General features: G+C 33.2%; 3 protein-coding genes across 3 annotated transcripts, besides 15 other annotated features; 1 reads left to right on the forward strand and 2 right to left on the reverse strand.

Annotated features, from left to right (window-relative positions):
• Positions 1-107: 107 nt before the first annotated feature.
• Positions 108-777: a mobile genetic element.
• Positions 778-1,448: 671 nt separating this feature from the next.
• Positions 1,449-1,486: a terminal%2Cinverted (terminal inverted repeat of MuDR-5_TvMULE4 transposon ID:TVAGG3_0120340).
• Positions 1,449-3,858: a mobile genetic element.
• TVAGG3_0120350 (MULE transposase domain-containing protein) lies at positions 1,661-2,728 on the reverse strand (the record flags this gene model as incomplete). Its single annotated transcript, XM_001315337.1, has 1 exon — positions 1,661-2,728. One exon carries the CDS (start codon positions 2,726-2,728, stop codon positions 1,661-1,663), a length of 1,068 nt encoding a protein of 355 aa, XP_001315372.1.
• Positions 3,821-3,858: a terminal%2Cinverted (terminal inverted repeat of MuDR-5_TvMULE4 transposon ID:TVAGG3_0120340).
• Positions 3,859-4,211: 353 nt separating this feature from the next.
• Positions 4,212-5,314: a mobile genetic element.
• Positions 5,315-7,740: 2,426 nt separating this feature from the next.
• Positions 7,741-7,873: a mobile genetic element.
• Positions 7,874-7,929: 56 nt separating this feature from the next.
• Positions 7,930-8,433: a mobile genetic element.
• An 18-nt stretch (positions 8,434-8,451) lies between these two features.
• Positions 8,452-8,479: a terminal%2Cinverted (terminal inverted repeat of MuDR-2B_TvMULE3 transposon ID:TVAGG3_0120390).
• Positions 8,452-8,508: a mobile genetic element.
• A 1,455-nt stretch (positions 8,509-9,963) lies between these two features.
• Positions 9,964-11,969: a mobile genetic element.
• Positions 11,970-13,005: 1,036 nt separating this feature from the next.
• Positions 13,006-13,110: a mobile genetic element.
• Positions 13,111-15,702: 2,592 nt separating this feature from the next.
• Positions 15,703-15,725: a terminal%2Cinverted (terminal inverted repeat of MuDR-6/TvMULE4 transposon ID:TVAGG3_0120420).
• Positions 15,703-18,722: a mobile genetic element.
• TVAGG3_0120430 (MULE transposase domain-containing protein) lies at positions 16,457-17,905 on the forward strand (the record flags this gene model as incomplete). The annotated part of the gene is made up of 1 exon (XM_001315338.2): positions 16,457-17,905. The coding sequence occupies one exon, from the start codon at positions 16,457-16,459 to the stop codon at positions 17,903-17,905; it is 1,449 nt and encodes a 482-aa protein (XP_001315373.2).
• Positions 18,701-18,722: a terminal%2Cinverted (terminal inverted repeat of MuDR-6/TvMULE4 transposon ID:TVAGG3_0120420).
• Positions 18,723-19,482: 760 nt separating this feature from the next.
• Positions 19,483-19,609: a mobile genetic element.
• An 87-nt stretch (positions 19,610-19,696) lies between these two features.
• TVAGG3_0120450 (tetratricopeptide repeat domain domain-containing protein) lies at positions 19,697-23,058 on the reverse strand (the record flags this gene model as incomplete). The annotated part of the gene is made up of 1 exon (XM_001315339.1): positions 19,714-23,058. The coding sequence occupies one exon, from the start codon at positions 23,056-23,058 to the stop codon at positions 19,714-19,716; it is 3,345 nt and encodes a 1,114-aa protein (XP_001315374.1).
• Between the last annotated feature and the right edge of the window lie 205 nt (positions 23,059-23,263).

Genomic DNA, 23,263 nt, shown 5'->3' on the forward strand with positions numbered 1-23,263 from the left:
CGCCACTAACTAAAAAGGGAGTCCTTGGAGCTCTTGATCTCTTGTCAGTAGAGTTCATCATGAGGCATGGCATCTACTGATTAGAGATCAGAGCAATCCTACCTTACCTTCAGGAGCTACAAAGCTCCTAATCGTTACGAGAGTGAGCCTTGGAGCTCCTGAAGCTCATCAGCAGAGGCTATTTACCATTTGGGCCTCTTTTGATGAAAGATGCGAAACACGTCTACGAACCAGGAGCTCCAAAGCTTCTAATCCTTACGAAAGGGAGCTTTGGAGCTCCTGAGTCTCCATCAACAGAGTCCCAGATGGTAAATGTCCTTTGCTGATGAAAGATGCGAAACACATCTACGAACCAGGAGCTCCAAAGCTTCTAATCCTTACGAAAGGGAGCTTTGGAGCTCCTGAGTCTCCATCAACAGAGTCCCAGATGGTAAATGTCCTTTGCTGATGAAAGATGCGAAACACATCTACGAACCAGGAGCTCCAAAGCTTCTAATCCTTACGAAAGGGAGCTTTGGAGCTCCTGAGTCTCCATCAACAGAGTCCCAGATGGTAAATGTCCTTTGCTGATGAAAGATGCGAAACACATCTACGAACCAGGAGCTCCAAAGCTTCTAATCCTTACGAAAGGGAGCTTTGGAGCTCCTGAGTCTCCATCAACAGAGTCCCAGATGGTAAATGTCCTTTGCTGATGAAAGATGCGAAACACATCTACGAACCAGGAGCTCCAAAGCTCCTAATCCTTACGAAAGGGAGCTTTGGAGCTCCTGAAACTCCTTTTACTATAAAATAGGACAGTTTTCTTCTGAGGTTCTCATCAAATCTAAGACTTCAGAAGAAAGCTGTCCTATCAATGTATACTTACACTCTCATGGACTACAAGTGTACAATTTTAAGGCAGAGATTATCCGAGGCCTCTCATCAAATGAGGGACCTCGGATAATCTCTACCTTAAGTAGTCAAATAACTTTTCTCACTATTTAGGAACAAAAGAACAAGAGTTGGAGTACTTTAAGGCAAGGTCCTTCCGAAATCTCTCATCGAATGAGAGACTTCGGAAGGACCTTGCCAAATCCTTGAACGCCAATATCCTTGGAACTGAGCTAGAACCAGGGAGAAGTAGCATACTATAGAGCACGATGGTAATCTCGGAAATGCTTATATCGCCCCAAGCACAATATTTAAGAAGTCTAACTCATATATACAAGAAGTCAGGCTGAATAGATATTGTGCATATGGTTTGCAGAACTCTCATGATATTTAAAATTCATGTTATCCCAAAAAGGTGACACTTTGGGTGTATCGTCCATCCCAGGGATGCAAAAATCACATCACCTTGGATCTATATTTACTAAAAAAGAATATAAGCGATTTTTTCTCTCACTCTCTTTATGTTTTTAAGCCATTAAAATTCAATTTAAAATAATAGTGACCCTATAATATTTTTTGAGTGGGGGACAAACTCGCCCATTGTCATTTTTTCATTAACCTTAAACTTGTAATTTTCGTTATTTTTAATTAACCTTATTTCTTTCCCAATTTCTGATTTATTTTATTCACTTACTATTAAAAGTCACATTTTAATAAAATATAATAATTTATTTATAGCATTTTTTACTATACTGTAATAAAAAATTAATTATAATAAATTAAATGTTTATTAAATCAAATGTTTTCTTTGCAATAATATTTTTAATGTTGAGTAAACAATGTTGGGATCAAGTGTATCATTTTTCAGACCTTTCTGAACAGCTTCAAGCATACTGATGCATTCGACTTTTTTAAATTGTGTTATTTCTTCGAAATCTCTTGTGACTTTTTTGATAACTTTAACACTTCTCTCTGAATCCAGACCTTTAATTTGCAACTTAATCAGGAATGAAGGAACAACACTGGAATATAACTCGATGACAAGTTCATCGAGTCGAAGATTTCGCCTTTCTGGGAAGTACTGGTGCTTCAAAACCTTGAAATGTGATTCCGAGATGTTGTTTGTTCCATCTCCTTCATTTCTATAGCGAAGCATCCACTTGTCAAGATGATGGCGCCACTGTCGGTCAAAGTATTCACGGGCAGCAGGTTCCTCATTTAAAATTTCTTCTAAATTGTTGTAAACTTCATCAGGATCAATTTCTTCCTCTTCAGAACCAAAGACCAACAACTTCATTAAGTTATAGAAAGTTTCGAAGTTGGAACGATCTTGAAACTTTTCAGCCTTTCTCATGACAGCGCGCAACACATGAACGCTACACCAAATGATCTGGCATAAGGGGATGGCTGTTTCAACAGCATTTGTGATTTGAGGTGCGCAGTCCATTGAAAAATAAGATGGTTCGCGATTGATGGAGCCAAAATATGCTGTGAGACAAACTTGTATATTTTCACTTGTGTCGGGCCAAACGAAAAAATACAAAAACGGAAAAACAATTGATTCCGCAAATTTGCCAGTGACGGCATAAATTGGTATGCGAGAGCGCAAGAGCTTATAAGTGGAATCAATGTGATAAGTTTGTATTTGATGTGAAAAAGCATTTGCTTCGAATGGGGCGTAATAGAAAATCATACGATCTGGCTCGTGAATAAACTCGATGAGATCATCCGGAGAATGACTCTTAACCATGTCGACAAAAATTGCAAGAGATGTAACATCATCCGCTGAGAAACTGGTATTGATTGCATGAAGGCGTTTAGAAAACTTTTTTAAAGCATCTGTAGATTGTTGAAACATTTCCGGAATGATCCCACTATCAAATGGGATATTAAGATCTTTGAAACACCTTAATTGTGCGTAAACACGGTCTTGATTTGATTCAAAATATCTTGTTAAATAAGATCTATAAAAATATGATGTAATTTGTTGTGATTTGTTTGGAAAAGGGGCAGAATGATTGTGGGTGTTAATACATTTTCGTATGTGGTACTTGTCATCGGGAAGTGTATCAACAAGGAAGCGACATGGACAATTCGGCCACTTACAATTAAATTGGATTTGATTTCTTTCTTTCCTAGTTTTATATGAATAACTACAACCTGCTTGGATTTCTTATTGCACTCCATACTTAAGCAACTCGATATATGTGAGTTCGTGATCTTGGATCTGCATTAAAATGAAATGATTTGAAAGAATAAAGAATTTTGAATATATTGGTCTTATTTTGATAAGCTTGGTCGTGTTTTGAATAGCTTGGCCATCTAATTCAATTATGATCTTTGAAAATTAGGTGAAATAAAACTAAACATAAATGTAAAACTAAGGATATGAAATTTTGGTTGTACACCACTTGTATGTGCCGGATACCATTGTGTCAATTTTTTTCTGAAATTAACTTTAAAAGTACTAAGTAAGATCATGAGATATAGCAATATATGTTTAAACCAACTTATATTTTGGTTGTACACCACTTGTATGTGCCGGATACCATTGTGTCAATTTTTTTCTGAAATTAACTTTAAAAGTACTAAGTAAGATCATGAGATATAGCAATATATGTTTAAACCAACTTATATTTTGGTTGTACACCACTTGTATGTGCCGGATACCATTGTGTCAATTTTTTTCTGAAATTAACTTTAAAAGTACTAAGTAAGATCATGAGATATAGCAATATATGTTTAAACCAACTTATATTTTGGTTGTACACCACTTGTATGTGCCGGATACCATTGTGTCAATTTTTTTCTGAAATTAACTTTAAAAGTACTAAGTAAGATCATTTATTTTTGCATAATATAATGCCAATATGGTTTCTTTTGATTTTATTTCATTTATAAGCAAATTAGATTTACCCAAAAACTCCACTCCATAAGCGTTCATTTGCTAAATTAAAAAGTGACAATGGGCTAGTCTGTCCCTTTCTCATATTTTTTTATATTTTTATAAAGATAAACAATTGTAAAGACTATGATAGTTTATTCAATAGGGTCACTACTCATTTCTCCTTAGATATTGTTTATCTTTATTATTTTTATATTTTTATCTTAATTAAAATTATTTTTAAAATTATTTTCTAATTTTTGAAATTTTACAAAGAAAAATAAAACATATTTATAATTGTGAGCTTTTTGATTTGCATATTGAGCAACATATCTGTATAATGTAACCGGCTCTTTTGGATCGTCTTTTTTGTATTTGTAGCACATATATTCATCAAATACTTTTTGATATCTCTATCGCTCACATTTTTATTTTCTCTGAAAAGTGAGTCTTTAATTGTTGTAAACGAAAACGATAAAAACAGTTTGACAGAAAAGTGACACTTTACATGGCAAAAAATAGAACCTTACTTTTGAGATACTTGAGATTGAAACTGAATCTTATGAGGCGGTGATCTTGAATCACTACCTCATAAGGTTCAGTTTCATATAAAATTTGTTGCAATTTGTTATTCTTTTGCAATTATTTCTTATAAGATTTTACATCTTTTAGCAGGGAATGTTTGTTATCATGTATATATTATAAATATCTACACGATAACGAACATTCCTCGCTAAATTGCTGAGAAACTTTGAGGAAATGTCGAACAATTTCCTCAAAGTTTCTCAGATTTATATAGATAACTAGAGTCCCCTAGGCACTGATTCTGGTTCAGTACCTAGGAGGCTCTAGTTCTCTAACGAACTGATAAAATGTTTTTAAATTTTTGGATATTGCTACCTGTGAAGCACTGACTTCAAGTCAGTACCTCACAGGTAGCAATTACATTGAAAGATGGGAGAAACTTTGTCCGAATGTTAAACTATTCGGACAAAGTTTCTCCCATTTGTAGTGGAGATGGAATGCTTTGAGGTATATTATATTAATGTATACCCCAAAGCCTTCCATCTCCACTTGAAAGTTCCAAAACTTTGGGTTAATAGTTTGCAATTAACCCAAAGTTTTGGAACTTTCTAGAAGGAATTGCAGGGTAAGAGGTACATATTCATACTATGTACCTCTTACCCTCCAATTCCTTCCTTAACATAAACAAATTTGGAGTTAATTGTTTGCAATTAACTCCGGGTTTGTTGACCTCCAAATGAAAATGAAAGGGTAAGAGGCATATAGGGTCACTATATACCTCTTACCCTTTCATTTTCATTAATTATGGGAGAAACTTTGGCCGAATGTTAAATTATTCGACCAAAGTTTCTCCTATTTTTTGAAGGGATTGGAGGCTATGAGATACTGATGCAATGTCAGTACCTCATGGCCTCCAATTCCATCCTGAAACTGATCAAAGTGGACCTTACATGCATTTGAAATTTGCCATGTAAAGTCCACTTTTTGAGAGAGAGGATTTGACTGCGTCAAATCCTCTTTTTCGTTTACGAGAGTACCTCGTATAAGGAATGAATTTTCTATTTGGTAATGTTGATCCTAGTATTCCGAGAATCCATGCAACAACACTGATTTTGTGTGCTCGATAAGGATTGAGTCCCTAATGGCTGGGTACTTCAAAAAACATGAAGCAATTGGTTAATAAAACTTAGTGAATAAATTTCTATTTTTTTCAATTTTTTTAATTATTTGAAGATACCATTATCTATCAAAAGTAATTAATATTGATTCTCCATATGAATTAATGATGGTATTATGAAGTTCTGCGAGTTTTTGGAAATTTTTAATTTGTTGAGCTGATGAAACTCCTTTTATATTATTATAGCGTTTATCAAATGTGCTTCTGACGATTTTACTTCCAATTTTGCTTTCAATAAGTTAGTGAGCCCCTTTTTTAGTTTTTTTGCTCTATATACTTTGAATAAAATTTAATTAATGAATTTAAAATAATTGTTCGAATAGTAAATTCTCTTTGGCAATTATTTGAGTTCTATTTTGTGACATGTAGTTTAAATTTTGATTTATTAATATATTTGATATAAAATTTTGCTCAACAATTGCAAGTAATTATATTATCGTTTTAATTTTATTTATAATTGTGTGTTTTTGATAAAATCTCTTAGAGCTTGAAACTTTCTTCATCAATTGGTATCTTTTCAATATCTTTTAATTGAGATGTCGAATAATTTAAACTTTGTCCTTCATTATGATTTTGCAGAGGTTCCATCTCTTCTATTATTTTCTCAACTGCCAGTAATGATGAAAAAGGTTGAGCAGATGAACTGTATAAATGAAGTATCTCCATAATTTGTGGAATCATTGGATGTCAAGTTTGATTGTTACTTTTAATAAATGTTGTCTCTGATGAGTAATACTCATATTAAGAAGAATATGAATCTGAATTTGATGTCGATGGGATTATTGACCATAGGAGTTCAAATGGAATAATTAGAACTTTTTCTCAATCTGACAAAAAAGTTTTTCTTGTTATTGTTAATGATTTATGTTTTGAAAATTATTACGGCACTGAAAAAGATGTTACTCAAATTGCATCTCGAAGTAATGAAGAAAGAAAAACAGTTATGCAATAAATATATTCCGTACAGATAATGAGCTTAACAAAAAGCCAGCAACACAATTTTGCTTTAGCGGAGGATGATAATAATTTTGACATTAATGACAAGTTATTGCCAAGAACTGTGAAGGTTTTGCTTAAAGCTAATATATTTAAATTTAGAAGAAATCTGCTTTTAGAAAAGAAGAGAGAATATTTTTGTACAAAAATTATGCTAACAAGATGTTATCTACAATACAGAATCAGTCCATATGCTATGAGGTTATTTAAGCAAGCTAACATAGATGTTGTTACATTTCCGCCTCATTCAACACATATAATTCAACCATATGATGTTTCAATCCTCAGATCATTTAAATCAAGCTAAATATCAGGCTTCAATTCTTTTTCTAAAGTTACATTAATCAGATAGCTGTGTTCAAGAATTGGCTTCTCAAAGAGCTTTACTAGTTGAAGTTCCATTGTAATGAAAATGATTTGATGTCACTTTTGACACTTTGTAATTTGTAAAGATTTTTATAAAAACATAATAAATATGTAATATATAATATTAGGAAAGTCCATGAATAAATAAATTTGAAAGCACAAAAGAGAGTGATGGACATAATAAAATTCAAAATTAAGCGTTGCATATCCATAATATTTTAATTATATATGTAGTTATTAAATAAGTTTATGAATATTTTAATTATATATTACTATTTATTAGGTTTATTTATATTTTTAATCAATTATAATTTCTTATACAATGATGTATCTGCACAGAGAAGATAGTTTCAGGAAGCTAGGATGTGATGTTGGCCTCTCTCGTACAACTGTTAATGAAATAGTCAGAGATACAATCAAAAGATGTTATGCAGAATTATCCAAAAAATACATTAAAATGATCTCACAAGATGACCTTGAATATTCAAGATTCAGATCAAATGATTTCCCATCATTATTGATGTAATAATTATTCCTGGACGTCCTCGTTACAATTCCAAGAAAATCTATTCTGGAAAACATAAACTTCACGGATGGAAATTCCAAGTTTTGGTGTCATCAACAGGAAATTCCATTTATATTTCGTTTAAATATTGTGGTCTTGTTCATTATTTCATTGACAATTCTCAAGCAGGAGAGAAATAGATTAAGGCATCTTAATATTAAACCTGTAGTACTTTGTGATTCAAGATATCAAGGATTCAAAAATATTTCAAATTAGCATTGGTTCCTTATCGCAATTTTAGAAATCATCCTCTTATAGACAAACAAGATCACAATCGTATTCTGTCTTCAAGCAAAATTATTGTGGAAATTTGGTTCGGCAGATTACAATTAAAATGGCAAGTTTTATGCAAATTCAGACATTCCTGTAAAAAATTATGCACCCGTGAAGTGTGCGATTTCCTGCTATAGATAATTTCGACAGTTTATAATTTTAAATTTTTTATGGAACTATTGCAAATTTCATGAGAAATTTAATGAAGAAAGAAAGAAAGAGACTACAATCTAATCTTGTTATAAAATCATTATTGAGAATTTAATATTTGTGAATTTTCTCAATTTTATGCTCTTTTTAAATATTTCTCGACACTGAATAGATTTCTTTGGCAAAATATTATATAATGATGTATAGTCAAACATAAAGCCAAAATGTAAAAGACCGATTTCTCTTAGAAACATAGATTTGTGAATTTTATCAATTTTTTCAGTTATCTATTAAAAAAATATTAGTTCTTCACAATGCGCTTTGATACCCCATGCGAGCTCAATAAGAGATTAACATGAATTAATGCTATGAAAGCAATCATTGCAAATGAGTTCTTTGCTGGATGTTCATATAAACTCAAAAAAATACAATTTTAGATGGAAAAAAATTCAAGCGCAAAGTCGAAAAGGGTCATGCATATTTCATATTTTTAAAGATAATGAAGAGTATATATTGATCGAATTTAATAGATATCATTCACATGAAAAAATAACTTCATATTTGCAAAAATACCATACTTTATCTTCTTGTTATCGTCAAATTCTAATTAATTATATTAAACAGGGGTTAAACAAAAATTGTCTCGAGTATATCAGAATTTCCGAAAACGTGATACTTCAAAAAGTGACAGTTTACAAAGGGGGAGTCACGGTGTTTATGAGTTTAAATTATTATCTATTATAATTTTATTTACTATATTAAATATGATTTATTTATTTATTTATTATTTTTTGTTTATATATAAATTTTTAAGGATTAAAAAATAACATAATTTAATAATTAAAATGTTTGATCAACTAATTCATTTTCTAATTTGAGATTTTCAAAAAATTCATCATAATTTTCTACAACATAATTAGGATAGTTATTACAAAATGAATCAATTTGTTTCTTCAAATTCTCCATTAACTCTTCCGAAATTCCAAATGATTGGAGTATTTGGAAAGAATTCTTTCGTTTTTCATCAATAATGGAAAGATATTTTTTAACATTTTGAAGTAAATATATTAATGGAGAATAATTCAATTTATTATTTTGAATAAAGTTTAAAATCTGAAATAATATAGACTGCGTTTCGCATTTAATAAATTCGATTTCATTAGAAAGTCTTGGTATTTTAATTCTAATTATAGGGACGACTCCTTTCTGCAGAAAGTCATTTTTAATCCTAAAAAAGTAATTTGGAGCGACTTGTTCAATTAGATTCTTTGCAAAAACAACAATACGTTGATTTCTAACAAGACCGAAATCATGATATTTTAATTTTTTAAAAAGAAATTCTGAAATCTTGTTGACAACTGTGAGTTCCTCCGGACGTTCACCAATAATCCACTGTTCTTTATGTCAATCCCATTGACGGGAAAAATATTGTCTAAATTATTCATATGTTCAGATACAATGCTTGTGGATATTGGGAATGTTCAGTCCTTCTTGTTCCTGGAGAAAGACTCATCTTTTCCTCCAATTCGAAAACAAATTACACCTTATGGTTTAACTTCGTTGCCTACAACTCAGAAGACCCAGAACTATAGATCCAAGGTGATGTGATTTTTGCATCCCTGGGATGGACGATACACCCAAAGTGTCACCTTTTTGGGATAACATGAATTTTAAATATCATGAGAGTTCTGCAAACCATATGCACAATATCTATTCAGCCTGACTTCTTGTATATATGAGTTAGACTTCTTAAATATTGTGCTTGGGGCGATATAAGCATTTCCGAGATTACCATCGTGCTCTATAGTATGCTACTTCTCCCTGGTTCTAGCTCAGTTCCAAGGATATTGGCGTTCAAGGATTTGGCAAGGTCCTTCCGAAGTCTCTCATTCGATGAGAGATTTCGGAAGAATCTTGCCTTAAAGTACTCCAACTCTTGTTCTTTTGTTCCTAAATAGTGAGAAAAGTTATTTGACTACTTAAGGTAGAGATTATCCGAGGTCCCTCATTTGATGAGAGGCCTCGGATAATCTCTGCCTTAAAATTGTACACTTGTAGTCCATGAGAGTGTAAGTATACATTGATAGGACAGCTTTCTTCTGAAGTCTTAGATTTGATGAGAACCTCAGAAGAAAACTGTCCTATTTTATAGTAAAAGGAGTTTCAGGAGCTCCAAAGCTCCCTTTCGTAAGGATTAGAAGCTTTGGAGCTCCTGGTTCGTAGATGTGTTTCGCATCTTTCATCAGCAAAGGACATTTACCATCTGGGACTCTGTTGATGGAGACTCAGGAGCTCCAAAGCTCCCTTTCGTAAGGATTAGAAGCTTTGGAGCTCCTGGTTCGTAGATGTGTTTCGCATCTTTCATCAGCAAAGGACATTTACCATCTGGGACTCTGTTGATGGAGACTCAGGAGCTCCAAAGCTCCCTTTCGTAAGGATTAGAAGCTTTGGAGCTCCTGGTTCGTAGATGTGTTTCGCATCTTTCATCAGCAAAGGACATTTACCATCTGGGACTCTGTTGATGGAGACTCAGGAGCTCCAAAGCTCCCTTTCGTAAGGATTAGAAGCTTTGGAGCTCCTGGTTCGTAGATGTGTTTCGCATCTTTCATCAGCAAAGGACATTTACCATCTGGGACTCTGTTGATGGAGACTCAGGAGCTCCAAAGCTCCCTTTCGTAAGGATTAGAAGCTTTGGAGCTCCTGGTTCGTAGATGTGTTTCGCATCTTTCATCAGCAAAGGACATTTACCATCTGGGACTCTGTTGATGGAGACTCAGGAGCTCCAAAGCTCCCTTTCGTAAGGATTAGAAGCTTTGGAGCTCCTGGTTCGTAGATGTGTTTCGCATCTTTCATCAGCAAAGGACATTTACCATCTGGGACTCTGTTGATGGAGACTCAGGAGCTCCAAAGCTCCCTTTCGTAAGGATTAAAAGCTTTGGAGCTCCTGGTTCGTAGATGTGTTTCGCATCTTTCATCAGCAAAGGACATTTACCATCTGGGACTCTGTTGATGGAGACTCAGGAGCTCCAAAGCTCCCTTTCGTAAGGATTAAAAGCTTTGGAGCTCCTGGTTCGTAGATGTGTTTCGCATCTTTCATCAGCAAAGGACATTTACCATCTGGGACTCTGTTGATGGAGACTCAGGAGCTCCAAAGCTCCCTTTCGTAAGGATTAGAAGCTTTGGAGCTCCTGGTTCGTAGATGTGTTTCGCATCTTTCATCAGCAAAGGACATTTACCATCTGGGACTCTGTTGATGGAGACTCAGGAGCTCCAAAGCTCCCTTTCGTAAGGATTAGAAGCTTTGGAGCTCCTGGTTCGTAGATGTGTTTCGCATCTTTCATCAGCAAAGGACATTTACCATCTGGGACTCTGTTGATGGAGACTCAGGAGCTCCAAAGCTCCCTTTCGTAAGGATTAGAAGCTTTGGAGCTCCTGGTTCGTAGATGTGTTTCGCATCTTTCATCAGCAAAGGACATTTACCATCTGGGACTCTGTTGATGGAGACTCAGGAGCTCCAAAGCTCCCTTTCGTAAGGATTAGAAGCTTTGGAGCTCCTGGTTCGTAGATGTGTTTCGCATCTTTCATCAGCAAAGGACATTTACCATCTGGGACTCTGTTGATGGAGACTCAGGAGCTCCAAAGCTCCCTTTCGTAAGGATTAGAAGCTTTGGAGCTCCTGGTTCGTAGATGTGTTTCGCATCTTTCATCAGCAAAGGACATTTACCATCTGGGACTCTGTTGATGGAGACTCAGGAGCTCCAAAGCTCCCTTTCGTAAGGATTAGAAGCTTTGGAGCTCCTGGTTCGTAGATGTGTTTCGCATCTTTCATCAGCAAAGGACATTTACCATCTGGGACTCTGTTGATGGAGACTCAGGAGCTCCAAAGCTCCCTTTCGTAAGGATTAGAAGCTTTGGAGCTCCTGGTTCGTAGATGTGTTTCGCATCTTTCATCAGCAAAGGACATTTACCATCTGGGATTCTGTTGATGGAGACTCAGGAGCTCCAAAGCTCCCTTTCGTAAGGATTAGAAGCTTTGGAGCTCCTGGTTCGTAGATGTGTTTCGCATCTTTCATCAGCAAAGGACATTTACCATCTGGATTCTGTTGATGAGACTCAGGAGCTCCAAGCTCCCTTCGTAAGGATTAGAAGCTTTGGAGCTCCTGGTCGTAGACTGTCGCATCAGAGGCCCAAATGGTAATAGCCTCTGCTGATGAGCTTCAGGAGCTAAGGCTACTCTCGTAACGATTAGGAGCTTTGTAGCTCCTGAATAGGTAGATTGCTCTGATCCTAATCAGTAGATGCCATGCCTCATGATGAACTCTACTGACAAGAGATCAAGAGCTCCAAGGACTCCCTTTTTAGTTAGTGGCGTTCTCACCATTTAGTAGGATTGCTGATCCTACTAATGAAGTGATCACTTAGTATACGTTTTGAATAAATTGAATTTTTTTTAGAATTTAGTATTTTTTATAGACATCACATGTATATTATAAATACATAAATATATTCTTTAATTCAAAAAATTCAATTCGGTTTTGGGATGGGTATCCCAGCCCCAAGTATTCAATTTTATTCAATTTTTAAGAATTTTTGGTTGGGATGCCCAGACCAAAACAAGCTTTATATTTTGATGTGTAGATACGTATGTGTGCATCATTGTTGTGTTATATATTATGTTTTAATGAAAAAAAATCTGATTCAAAAAAATTATCACTAATTAGTTGATAATATAAAGAAAAAATATATAAATTGTATGTTTTGAGAGTATTTATCCACATTCACTCATATGAATTTCATTAAATAGTGTCTTTTTACTCCCAAATTTATTTTGAATTATTGAAATCAAAGAAAAAAAATCAGAAAAATTTCTCGAAATTTTTATTTTCAAAAAAAAATTGGATTTTATATTGAAAACTGACACTGGGAGGACGATAGGGCTGGGATTGGAGATACCCGCTCACTTGGGAAAAATACGGATCTATACCCAGAACTCTAACCAAAAACTCAGAATAAACATTTCATTTATGACAAAAAACTTAGGGTCTAGAGCTGCGAAGCAGCGGAAGCCCCACAAACCTGACCTACGTTGTTAAAGTCTGAGCTTGAGAGGAGGAAAGAGAGACCCTAAATCAAAAAAATTGAAAGGAGAAACGCAATACGATAGTAATAAATTCAAATAAACTAATATGCTTTCAGATTTCACCAGGAGACTTGATTTTTTGATGTGGATAAATATAAGAAACCAAAAAAAAATGATTTTTATTACGCCTTAACAAAATTTCCGGACTTTATCAAAATTGTCAACTGTAGTGTACGGAAATGGTTCCTGAAAAGTGACCGAAAAGTGACAGAAAATCTTATTTTTGGCGCGAAAATGAAAAATAAGGACAAAAATTGGCTCTACATTTATCAAAGATTCTCGAAAAATATTATAAATAAGTTCACAATTGAATTTTTAAAATTATTGGTTAAAATAAAGGTACACCTGCAAATTATAATGAAATAATGCCGAAAGTTAATAAGAAACATAAAAAATATGGAAAAAATATGGTCTTGACATTAATCCAAAGTTTGCAGTTCCCTCTCTAGAATTCAACGCCAAACTGTTCTTGGTGTAGTATGAACTTTGTTACCATTTATTTCAACAATTGGCAGACTAATATGAGCTTTTGTATTATATCTATCGATAACTCTTTGAATGTTTCCCTATTCTTCTGCTCGTCCCTAGATTCCAGCCTAATGAGCCTCAATCTTATCATTTTGATATGGATGATGAGGCTCTATGAAAATTGAATGAACATGAATCTTTATCCTCCATTGTCACTCCACATTGCACATGGAGTTCCATATCTTTGGACGCAAAAGAGGAGAACATCGGTAGTCTCTTGAGCTCTCTTTGTGGAGAGATATTGCCAGTCTAGAACAAATCTGCTTGTGTCATCTATAATGGCGTATAAGTTTTAAATACGTATCTGGTTGGCGGTGGATGTTTTGGCATTCTTGGGAAACAGAGACAAAATCCTAAAATGTGACGCAAAAAAAGTTTAAAAATACAAAAAAGTGCCATTTAAATCAAAGTTCGACAGATGAAGGAGAAACAGAGAATCCACAACATTTCTCATGGAATGGGGATGCTATTCCTGTTTCCCCTTCAGTTGTAGAGCTTTGAGAATAAATCTTAAGAAAAAGGAAGATTGGTGATGTTCATCAGATGATTACAAATTCGAGTAAAACTATCTCATACCGAAAATGAACTTTTCAATTGTGATTCATTATTCTCTGAAATTATTCTCATTCTTTCAATTTTTTTTGGGATTTGGTCGACATAATAAATAAAATGATGAAAATTAATATTTCCTGCTTGAACAAGTTTGTTGATGTAATTTAGCTTTCATTTGGCAATATGGTTGAGATCATTTTTCGGTTGAGGAGTGTGATTTCGTATGTGGTGGTTATTTTTTCCATTAACAAAAAAAGTAGTCATATTTGAGATGAAAACAACCACTAAAATCAATATATAGGTCGTTCAGTAATTGCTTAGCATCTCAATCTACAATTAAGATATTTCTATTCTGATTTCATATTAATTATTTGTAATGACTGTAGCCTATTGTATTTTTAACATCAAGTCTCAAATATTAAATATGGGTGAGTTAGGAAGGTTTAAATTGCCATATTTTTTGAGCTGGAAATGACACTTTTTCATATCTAGTTTGTAAATAAAATTGTCCTTTATCTATTTAATAACATGCCAATGCAATATGGTGAAAAATAAAATAGAACAGCTTACTCAACATAATATGTAATATATGAATTGTTATATTTAGAAGATATGTCAGAACAATTTGTTTAATACAACACGAAAATGGATTTTTTTAGTGCGGGAACGTTTTTTAAAAATGGAATGTTAAAATATTGGAAAAAACATAATCCAAGTATATTCTACCATATTAAAATACTTAATGTTTTACTATAATATGGTAACTTATTTGATTCTTTTAATCTATATTTATGATGTTATATAAAAAATAATTTATAGTGAGTTTTTTTGTCAAAAATCATCGAAATAATTTGTATAAGTGGCAATTTCCAAATCATTAAGATTATACAGAATTTAATATGTAATTCATTAGTTCATTCTTCCTATTTTGTTGGGTACATATTTTGCCTCCTGAAAACTTTGTTAACAATGAAATAAAAAATCATAATGCTTATCATCTAAAAATTTTGAAACATAAAATTAGAATTTCTATCTTTGGGAAGTTTATTTAATTATTTCTTCTCCAATAACAATTTTAAATAAGAATTATATAAATATTATTTAGCTACTATTAATAAAGTTTCTAAACATGGAATTAGAACAGAAATATCATATTCAGGTATGGAGATGCTAAGCAATTACTGAACGAACTATATTTCAGCTTTTTAAAAAGACTTTCTGAAATATTATTTGTGAGAGGGACGGTTGACGGTTTATAACAAACTAGCCATTATTTCAGATAATTTAACCATTGATTTTTTAAATAATCATCAACATCTTGATTTTTTTTCAATATAAATTTTAATTCTCTCAATACAATTTAAACATTCCTGTTCAGTCATTTTCCTTGATTAGCATAAATAGTTCATTTTTATCTATTTTTTTGTAAAATTCATTGTTTCATTTAAATTTTTCTTTGTTACTATTGAAAGCTCTCATAACCTTCAATGCACACCAAAATAATTGAACGTCGGGATTATTTTGAAATAATTTGGTTATTGCTTTGAAAATATTCAATGCACAATCTGCAACAAAATATTTAGGTTGCTTGGATGCCCGATTAAAATATTTTTTTCAAGCAATATTTAATGTTCTCATTATTATCCGGTTTGATTACAGATTTGAATAGACCAAAAGGGGCGGCGACAAATTTGCCCAGCCAGTAAAGTATTAAATTTTTTTTGCATTTTTTTAAGGGTGCACACGAGAGGATCATGTAAACTTCAGAATTTAGCTTCTTAACTTAAATCATGGAATGTCTCAAAGACAAAAGTAGCATACAGCATGTAAAGCTAAAGAAAGGTAATCATAATTAATACCTTAATTTTTAATATTACGCATTTTTAGGTGCAAAATTTAAAAACATTCTAATACAATAGAGCAGTTTCCAAAAGTAGCATACAGCATGCAAAGCTAAAGAAAGATAATCATAATTAATACCTTAATTTTTAATATTACGCATTTTTAGGTGCAAAATTTAAAAACATTCTAATACAATAGAGCAGTTTCCAAAAGTAGCATACAGCATGCAAAGCTAAAGAAAGATAATCATAATTAATACCTTTAAAGTTTAAAATCTTGATTTTTTTTAAAATCAAATATTTATAACTTTAATACATACAGCTTAAACCTTATACTTGTTTTCTCTTGTGAGAAAGCAATCTTACAAAGCTAACAATCCTAAAAAATAAAGAATTAAAATTTAATAATTTAATCTAACAAAATTTCTCTCTTTATCCTTTTGCACTCTTTATATGCAACTCAAATCCATCATATAATATTCCTATAATACTCTTGCCTCAAACAATGACGAACAAACTGCTATTCTCATTCAATTACAGACCAAATCTATTCAAATTTCTGAATTTTTAATTTTCATTTCAATTTCAAATGGAATTAGAAGAAGAAACTATCTTTACTGTTATGGATCTTTGTAAATTTGGAGTTAAACAAGAAATACAAGCACAGTATGGATATGGTGAACGTGTCAGGAAAGAAAGATCTCAGATTTCATTCCACTGCAAATATCCAAAATGTCCTGCACATTTTAATGTTGCAATCTTGGATCAAAATAAATACAAACTAATCAAAATAGTTGAAGAACATGATCATTCCGCCCCAAATGACAAAAGTCAATATTCGTCTGTCTTTTATCGCAAATATTTAGAACATTACTTCCAAACAGATGACAATCAAAGAGCGATAGCACAGCTAAATGCATTCAAAGATCTTGAAATTCCTCTTACAGGTCCGTCCATTCCAGAGATGTACGCTCAAAAACCACGTGCAATCAAACGATTTGCAGAGAGAATACATGCTCTTCAAACTAGATATTCTCCTGACGATGTTGTGTCATTGCAAATCTTTGTTCAGACAGTACAAGAAGAATCTCCAGATGATCTCATTGCATTTGAAGTCTCAGACAATAATATGTGTTTCTATTACGCGCCTTTTGAAGGCAAAGCTTATGCGCATAGTATCAAGACATTTCATATAGACAGCACCTATAAATTGTTGCGATCAAACATTCCATTGTATGCATTTACTGGCAAAATCAAAGATTTTCACATTTTCCCTTTTTTATATTTCTTTTGTCAACCAGACACTTATCAAAACATTCAAGTTTGCGTGTGCGCCTATCTCAGATGGGTAACAATTGAGCCAGAATACATTAGCATGGACTGTGCTCCACAGATAGCTCAAGCAATAGAAGAAAGCATTCCACAAGCTCAAATACTTTGGTGCGGAGTACATGTTCTTCGTGCAATTCTTCGCAAATCAAATAAGTTTTCTTCTCAAGAAAAATTTGAACAATTCTATAATTTGATGAAGGATTTAGTCTTCAAATTAGATGCAGAACATGAGGAAGAAGCAAATGCTGCCTATGATCAAGTTCTGGAGTTGCTCGACACAGATCCAACAGCATCTCAATACTTTAACAGACAATGGCGTTACAACATATCAAGATGGATTGCTCGTGACAGGCGTGAAGGCGACGCAACTAACAATATTGCCGAAGCTCATTTTAGAACACTCAAACATGACTATTTTCCTGATCGAAAAAATCTCAGAATTGATGATGTTATTATAGAAATTTATACAAAAGTGATACCATCTTTCGTTATCAAACTCAAAATTGATCAAAATCCAGCAGATGACCGTGTCATTAGGATCATGGAAAAAGCAACTAACGCAGAAATTGATGTAAAAAGACAAAGAAAAATCGAGAGTATTTCAATGCTCAATAGATTGCTCAATGCTGTTAGTGATGACTCAATAGATCCCACTAAAATATATCCTACCTTGAAAGTATTATTACAAAGAACTCATTTTATTTAATTTTGATTTTAATTTTAGATTAAATTATTAAATTTTAATTCTTTATTTTTTAGGATTGTTAGCTTTGTAAGATTGCTTTCTCACAAGAGAAAACAAGTATAAGGTTTAAGCTGTATGTATTAAAGTTATAAATATTTGATTTTAAAAAAAATCAAGATTTTAAACTTTAAAGGTATTAATTATGATTATCTTTCTTTAGCTTTGCATGCTGTATGCTACTTTTGGAAACTGCTCTATTGTATTAGAATGTTTTTAAATTTTGCACCTAAAAATGCGTAATATTAAAAATTAAGGTATTAATTATGATTACCTTTCTTTAGCTTTACATGCTGTATGCTACTTTTGTCTTTGAGACATTCCATGATTTAAGTTAAGAAGCTTTCAAAAAAAAAGCAAAAAAAATGTAATAAAATAAAAAAAATTTAGTATCGATAATCTGAAATATGTTGTTTACTTAAGCCGCGAGCGAAGCGAGCGGCTTAGTTTCGTAATTTTGTACAATCTTTTTTCGAATCTGTTCTTTTCTTAAGCCGCGAGCGAAGCGAGTGGCTTAGTTTCGTAATTTCATACAATTATTTTTCGAATTTGTTCTTTTTGTCAACCGCGAGCGAAGCGAGTGGCTTTTTATTTTTTAAAAATTTTTTTCTTTCTTACTTTTTTTTCCCTTACTTACAAATTTGATAGTAACTTACCAAATCTCTCTATCATATAATAATAAATTAATCCATTCTTTGTTTCAAATCTGACACTTTACATTTTTGACATGTAAGCCTGTCACTTTTCACTTCACCTCAGTGGGCAAGTTTGTGCCCCCCTCAGACCAAAAGGATGTTTCTTTTCAAATTTTGTTGACACCAGATAATATGCATGATTATTTAATATTAATTTATAAGTTGAATACCGATGTAAATTGATTCGAGGATTTGCTTTTTTACAGTTTTGTCAATTTTTTTCTTTTTTCTTTTTGAAACAAAAATGTAAATAATTTTTGTGGGATTTGAAGAGTTGTCAATATCACAAAGCAGTATAGAACGCTTTGGCATATCTTGAATTTTTCGGCTATATAACATTATCGCAATTATCTAACTTGGAAACAAATATTCAAGAAATTAGAAGATATACGATGTCGCTACAAGCAGTGAAAAAAATCGAGACCGTAGTTTTTTTTTTAGAAATTTTGCATCTCAAAAATGCTTATATTACTTCAAATTTATAATTTTATGAATGTTTGAGCTATTTCAAACGTGGTCTCAAATAATTTACATCAATTATAAAATCTCTTGCTTCTTGACTTTAATTAATATCTTTCGAAGAAATTTTCAATCTCATAATTTTAGCAATTTAATGCAAATAAATTTGTACACAATTATTATACCATTCGAAGCATTTCAAGATACCTCAAGTTTTTTCAACTATTTTACAATTTACATCATATTTTTTACAATTATCGAACTTTTATCAGATTTAGCATATAATCGATATAAGGTAGGTAAAATCACTTCTAACACGAAATTTTGACATTAAAATAAAACATATCGCAACTTTAAAAATTGTCGAAATTAAAATAGGAAAAAACTTAAGGGTGCACTTACGCCCCTATGACACGGGCTTCAATTCAAATGTTTAAGGTTAATTTTGAATGGTGCTTCACACCTTTTGTCAAAAATTTGAATTAAAGTCAGACGGGCGTAAGTGCAGCCTTAATCCTCCTTGGGCGTTCTTTAAATCTGATTTATAAAAACCAAAGTATTTTTTTAAAAGATAAACTTTAATTATATCTAAAATAAAAATAAATAACATAAAAAAAATTATTCCTCTTCCTCACCATCATCATTTGCTTCAGCATCCTCTTCTTCTTCCTCTTCCTTATCATCTTCAAGAGTATCTTCTTCATCATTCTCTGTTGCAGTAGCTGCTGAATAAGCTTCATCATCATCGTCTTCTTCTTCATCATTATCATCAACGAATTCTCCGTCATCTTCTTCCTCTTTTTCAACACTGTCTTGTGTTTGATAGACTTGTCTGAAGAAGTCATTAATTGTTGCTCCATCAGGTATCTCCTGATTGAGAATCGACTTCCACATTGTCTTCAAGAAACCTGTTTGTAATTCCTTGATTTCATTTCTCAAACCAACAGGAACAATATAATTTCCATCTGACAACTTCAAATTCAAAATATGTTCTGATTTCATCAGCGCGTCCAAACTTCTTTCGTTCTGGTCTTTCTTGTGTTCGCTAGTAGATTCATAGTCCTTGATCAATGCTGTGAAATAGCGAACAAAAATATAAGCTCTGTCAACACCAAACGCGTATCTCGATTCTCTGAAAACTTTTGACAGTTTTCTGTCAGTTCTTCCTGACGGATGAACCAAAATGAAGAAACTTGCGTAGTTTCCAGATTTCGCTGCGTTGTCAATAAACAAATTGACAATTTCACGTTTGATGTCCTCTATATCGTGAGGATGACACATTAAGAAAGGAACTTTGTATTCGAAATGAACATAGTTATTTATGTTCAAAACTCTGTTTCTTATCATTTTTTGGAGGAGTTTGAAAGCTTCCAAAGGCTCAACACGTTTTGCAAGTTCTACGTAAGGATGTGGAAGTGTTATCTTTGATTGGCAAAACACTTCAATTGCTTTCCTTAATATTCCTATATCTCCTGAAATTTTCGATATTTGTACTAACAACAAAATCGAACTTTCAGCTGGAATTTTATTTGTTGATGCATAAGTATTAACGAATTGCAATGAATACTGCAAAAGCTGCATCATTCTGTCATCTCTGATCATTCCATTTTCCTCCATCAACCTCAAGATCCAGTAGATTCTTTTCGCCTCTTTTTTCGGTTGATCAACGAAAGCTTCGATTTCAAAAAGTTCATTCAAAGCAGGCATTTTATCATGATAAACAAAAGAAGAGACAATCGCGTGTATGAGTTTCTGGTAATGCGTTGGATTCTCTTCTTGTGAGATTTGCCTGAGAACTTCTTCTAATTTCGAAGTATCGTCGTTTATTGACATTTCTTCTGGAGGAATGTTCGCAATGATCCTTGAATGAGCTTCTTGCTGTTTTTGTATCATGTAGCCTTTGATGATGATCTTCTGAAGGGCTAATCTCGACTCAGGGGAGTTCGAGGGATCATTTCGAAGCATGTCTTCTAAAAGTGAACTCGTGGTCATGTGTTTCGGAAGTTTTATCGTTTTAAGAATTTTGTTTTCGTTTCTTTTAACGACTTTGTAGACTCTCCATCCGTCAATGTTCTTCAGACAACAATCGGTCTTGTTCTCATCCCTCTCTTTGATGTAATGCATCCATAAAAGAAGATAAGGATTGAAGAAATTATTCGGATTTGTGTTTCCTTTGTCTTCTAGGTTCTTTAGATGCTCGTAGAAGGGCTGCATTAATGGTGAACATCTAAGAAGAAGCTTGGAATCATGGTAATATGTGGAAATGGCAACGTTGGAGAAATAACAACCAAATGCTTTGGTTAAATCAATCTCGTTGTGGTTCGGATCGTTGATTAATGCATCAATTAATAATTCTAGGAACCTGCCGTTCTCCCTGTGGCAGGCGGAACCAAGAAGATTATGCATTTTGCTAAGATGCTTAGTTCTGTTTCTGTAAAGAACACTGGCGTAGGCATATGCTATTGCGCAGTTGAATAATGTTGGTTTTGGACACTGCACTTCGTTTAATGTTATGAAAATTTTCCATAACTGCTGAACGCATTCATCATTCATAGCATAAGTGAATCTGTGGAATAGTGGGTCCAAGATCTGTACATCCCCTGAGGATTTTCGGATGTGAGCTGGAAGCATCCTGAGAAAATTGATTAAAACACCTTTGACCATTTCATCGTCGAACTGTAAAAATAATTTTACAACGTTCTTTAACGATAAAAATGTCAATAGTTGATGAGGAGAGAAATATCGACAGGCCATTTCAACTGTTTTCGTTGTTGATGGGTCATCTATGGCCTGTAGAATATATATTTGCTCATTCTTCTCGTTAACAAGCTTGTTGTCCATTCTTAAAGAAATATGACCTAAATTTACTGGTTCTTTCATATGTTTAGTGAAGGCTTTCATCAAACGCTCGAGTTCATAGTAGTGGCGATTCTGGGAGATAGCAATTTCGAGTTTTATGTAACAGATTCTGAGAAATGCGTTTGGAAGATGGAAAAATGGTTCAATAATCCCACTAATGAACCTTGGAGCTGATCCTATCTGATATTCTGCTGCTAATTCTGCATAGAAAAGCTTTGCATTTGGAGTTAGTAAATCAAAAACGTATTCAAGTGCTAAATCTATCATTTCGACGGCTGCATCACCTGGAACAGGTTCATTGTAGCGTAGTTCGGCAAGTTTATTCAATGTTAAGGCTAAAACTGAGCTTACAGAGCAATTAAAAACCCATGTATTGCTGGAAATTGGATCTGCGCCTAATCTTGCAATAAAATCAAGAATTGTAAATCGTCCGATTGCAAATACGTTCTTGCCTTGAGGTTCTTGGAAGTATGATTGTTTAATATTTTCCGGAAATGCGTATTTAGGTTCTTTCTGGACATAATTTACTTCGTCTTTAAATTGGAGTATGAGAATTGCATTTGGCTCGGTAATATGGCCCATTTTAAGAGCTTCGAGGTAATATCTCCAACAAGTGACGTTTAATTGAAATGAAATGAATTGTGGAGATGAAATGCATGGTATTAAGTCTGGAACTGTTGGATTAGCTAAGTTATATTTTAATTGCGGACGTAATTTTTGTACTTTTGCAATCGCTGCCCTGTATAATTGATCATTTTGCGTTTTTTGTGCACACTTTGCAAGGTCTGCCCATAGGTTAGTTCTGCTTTGATCGAATTTTAAGGATTCCATTAAGTATGAAATTGCTTCTTGAAACTTGCCACGCTGTATTTTACTCCTTGAAATTTCTCTGTTACATTGGAATATAAGCATTTTCTCGTATTCCGAACTTGATTTTTTCGTAATATCAGTGATAATTGAAGCTAATAATGCTTCAGTCTCTTCAGAGGGGCTTAAAGTGACTGCCTGCTGAAACTTTTTGGATATTGCAAGAAAACTCTCACTTTGCTCTGAAATTTGAAGTTCAGCTTCGTCTCCCTCGTCGTTTATTCCGCGAACATTCATTTTCAGGAATTAAAAAACGAACCAGACTTGAACTTGAAAAATGGATTCATCTATTATGCTAGAGTGCATTTATTTTACGAAATTTTGTAGAATATCGCTTAAACTTAAAGTTTTGGCGAAATTCAGATCTTTATCTTTCCCATATTCATCAAAATATATTTTCCCAACTCATTTTAGTCTATTTTCTATGGGAATCTTTAATATT

Source organism: Trichomonas vaginalis, chromosome IV (genome assembly GCF_026262505.1).
Source record: "Trichomonas vaginalis G3 chromosome IV, whole genome shotgun sequence".
Taxonomy (NCBI): domain Eukaryota; phylum Parabasalia; order Trichomonadida; family Trichomonadidae; genus Trichomonas; species Trichomonas vaginalis.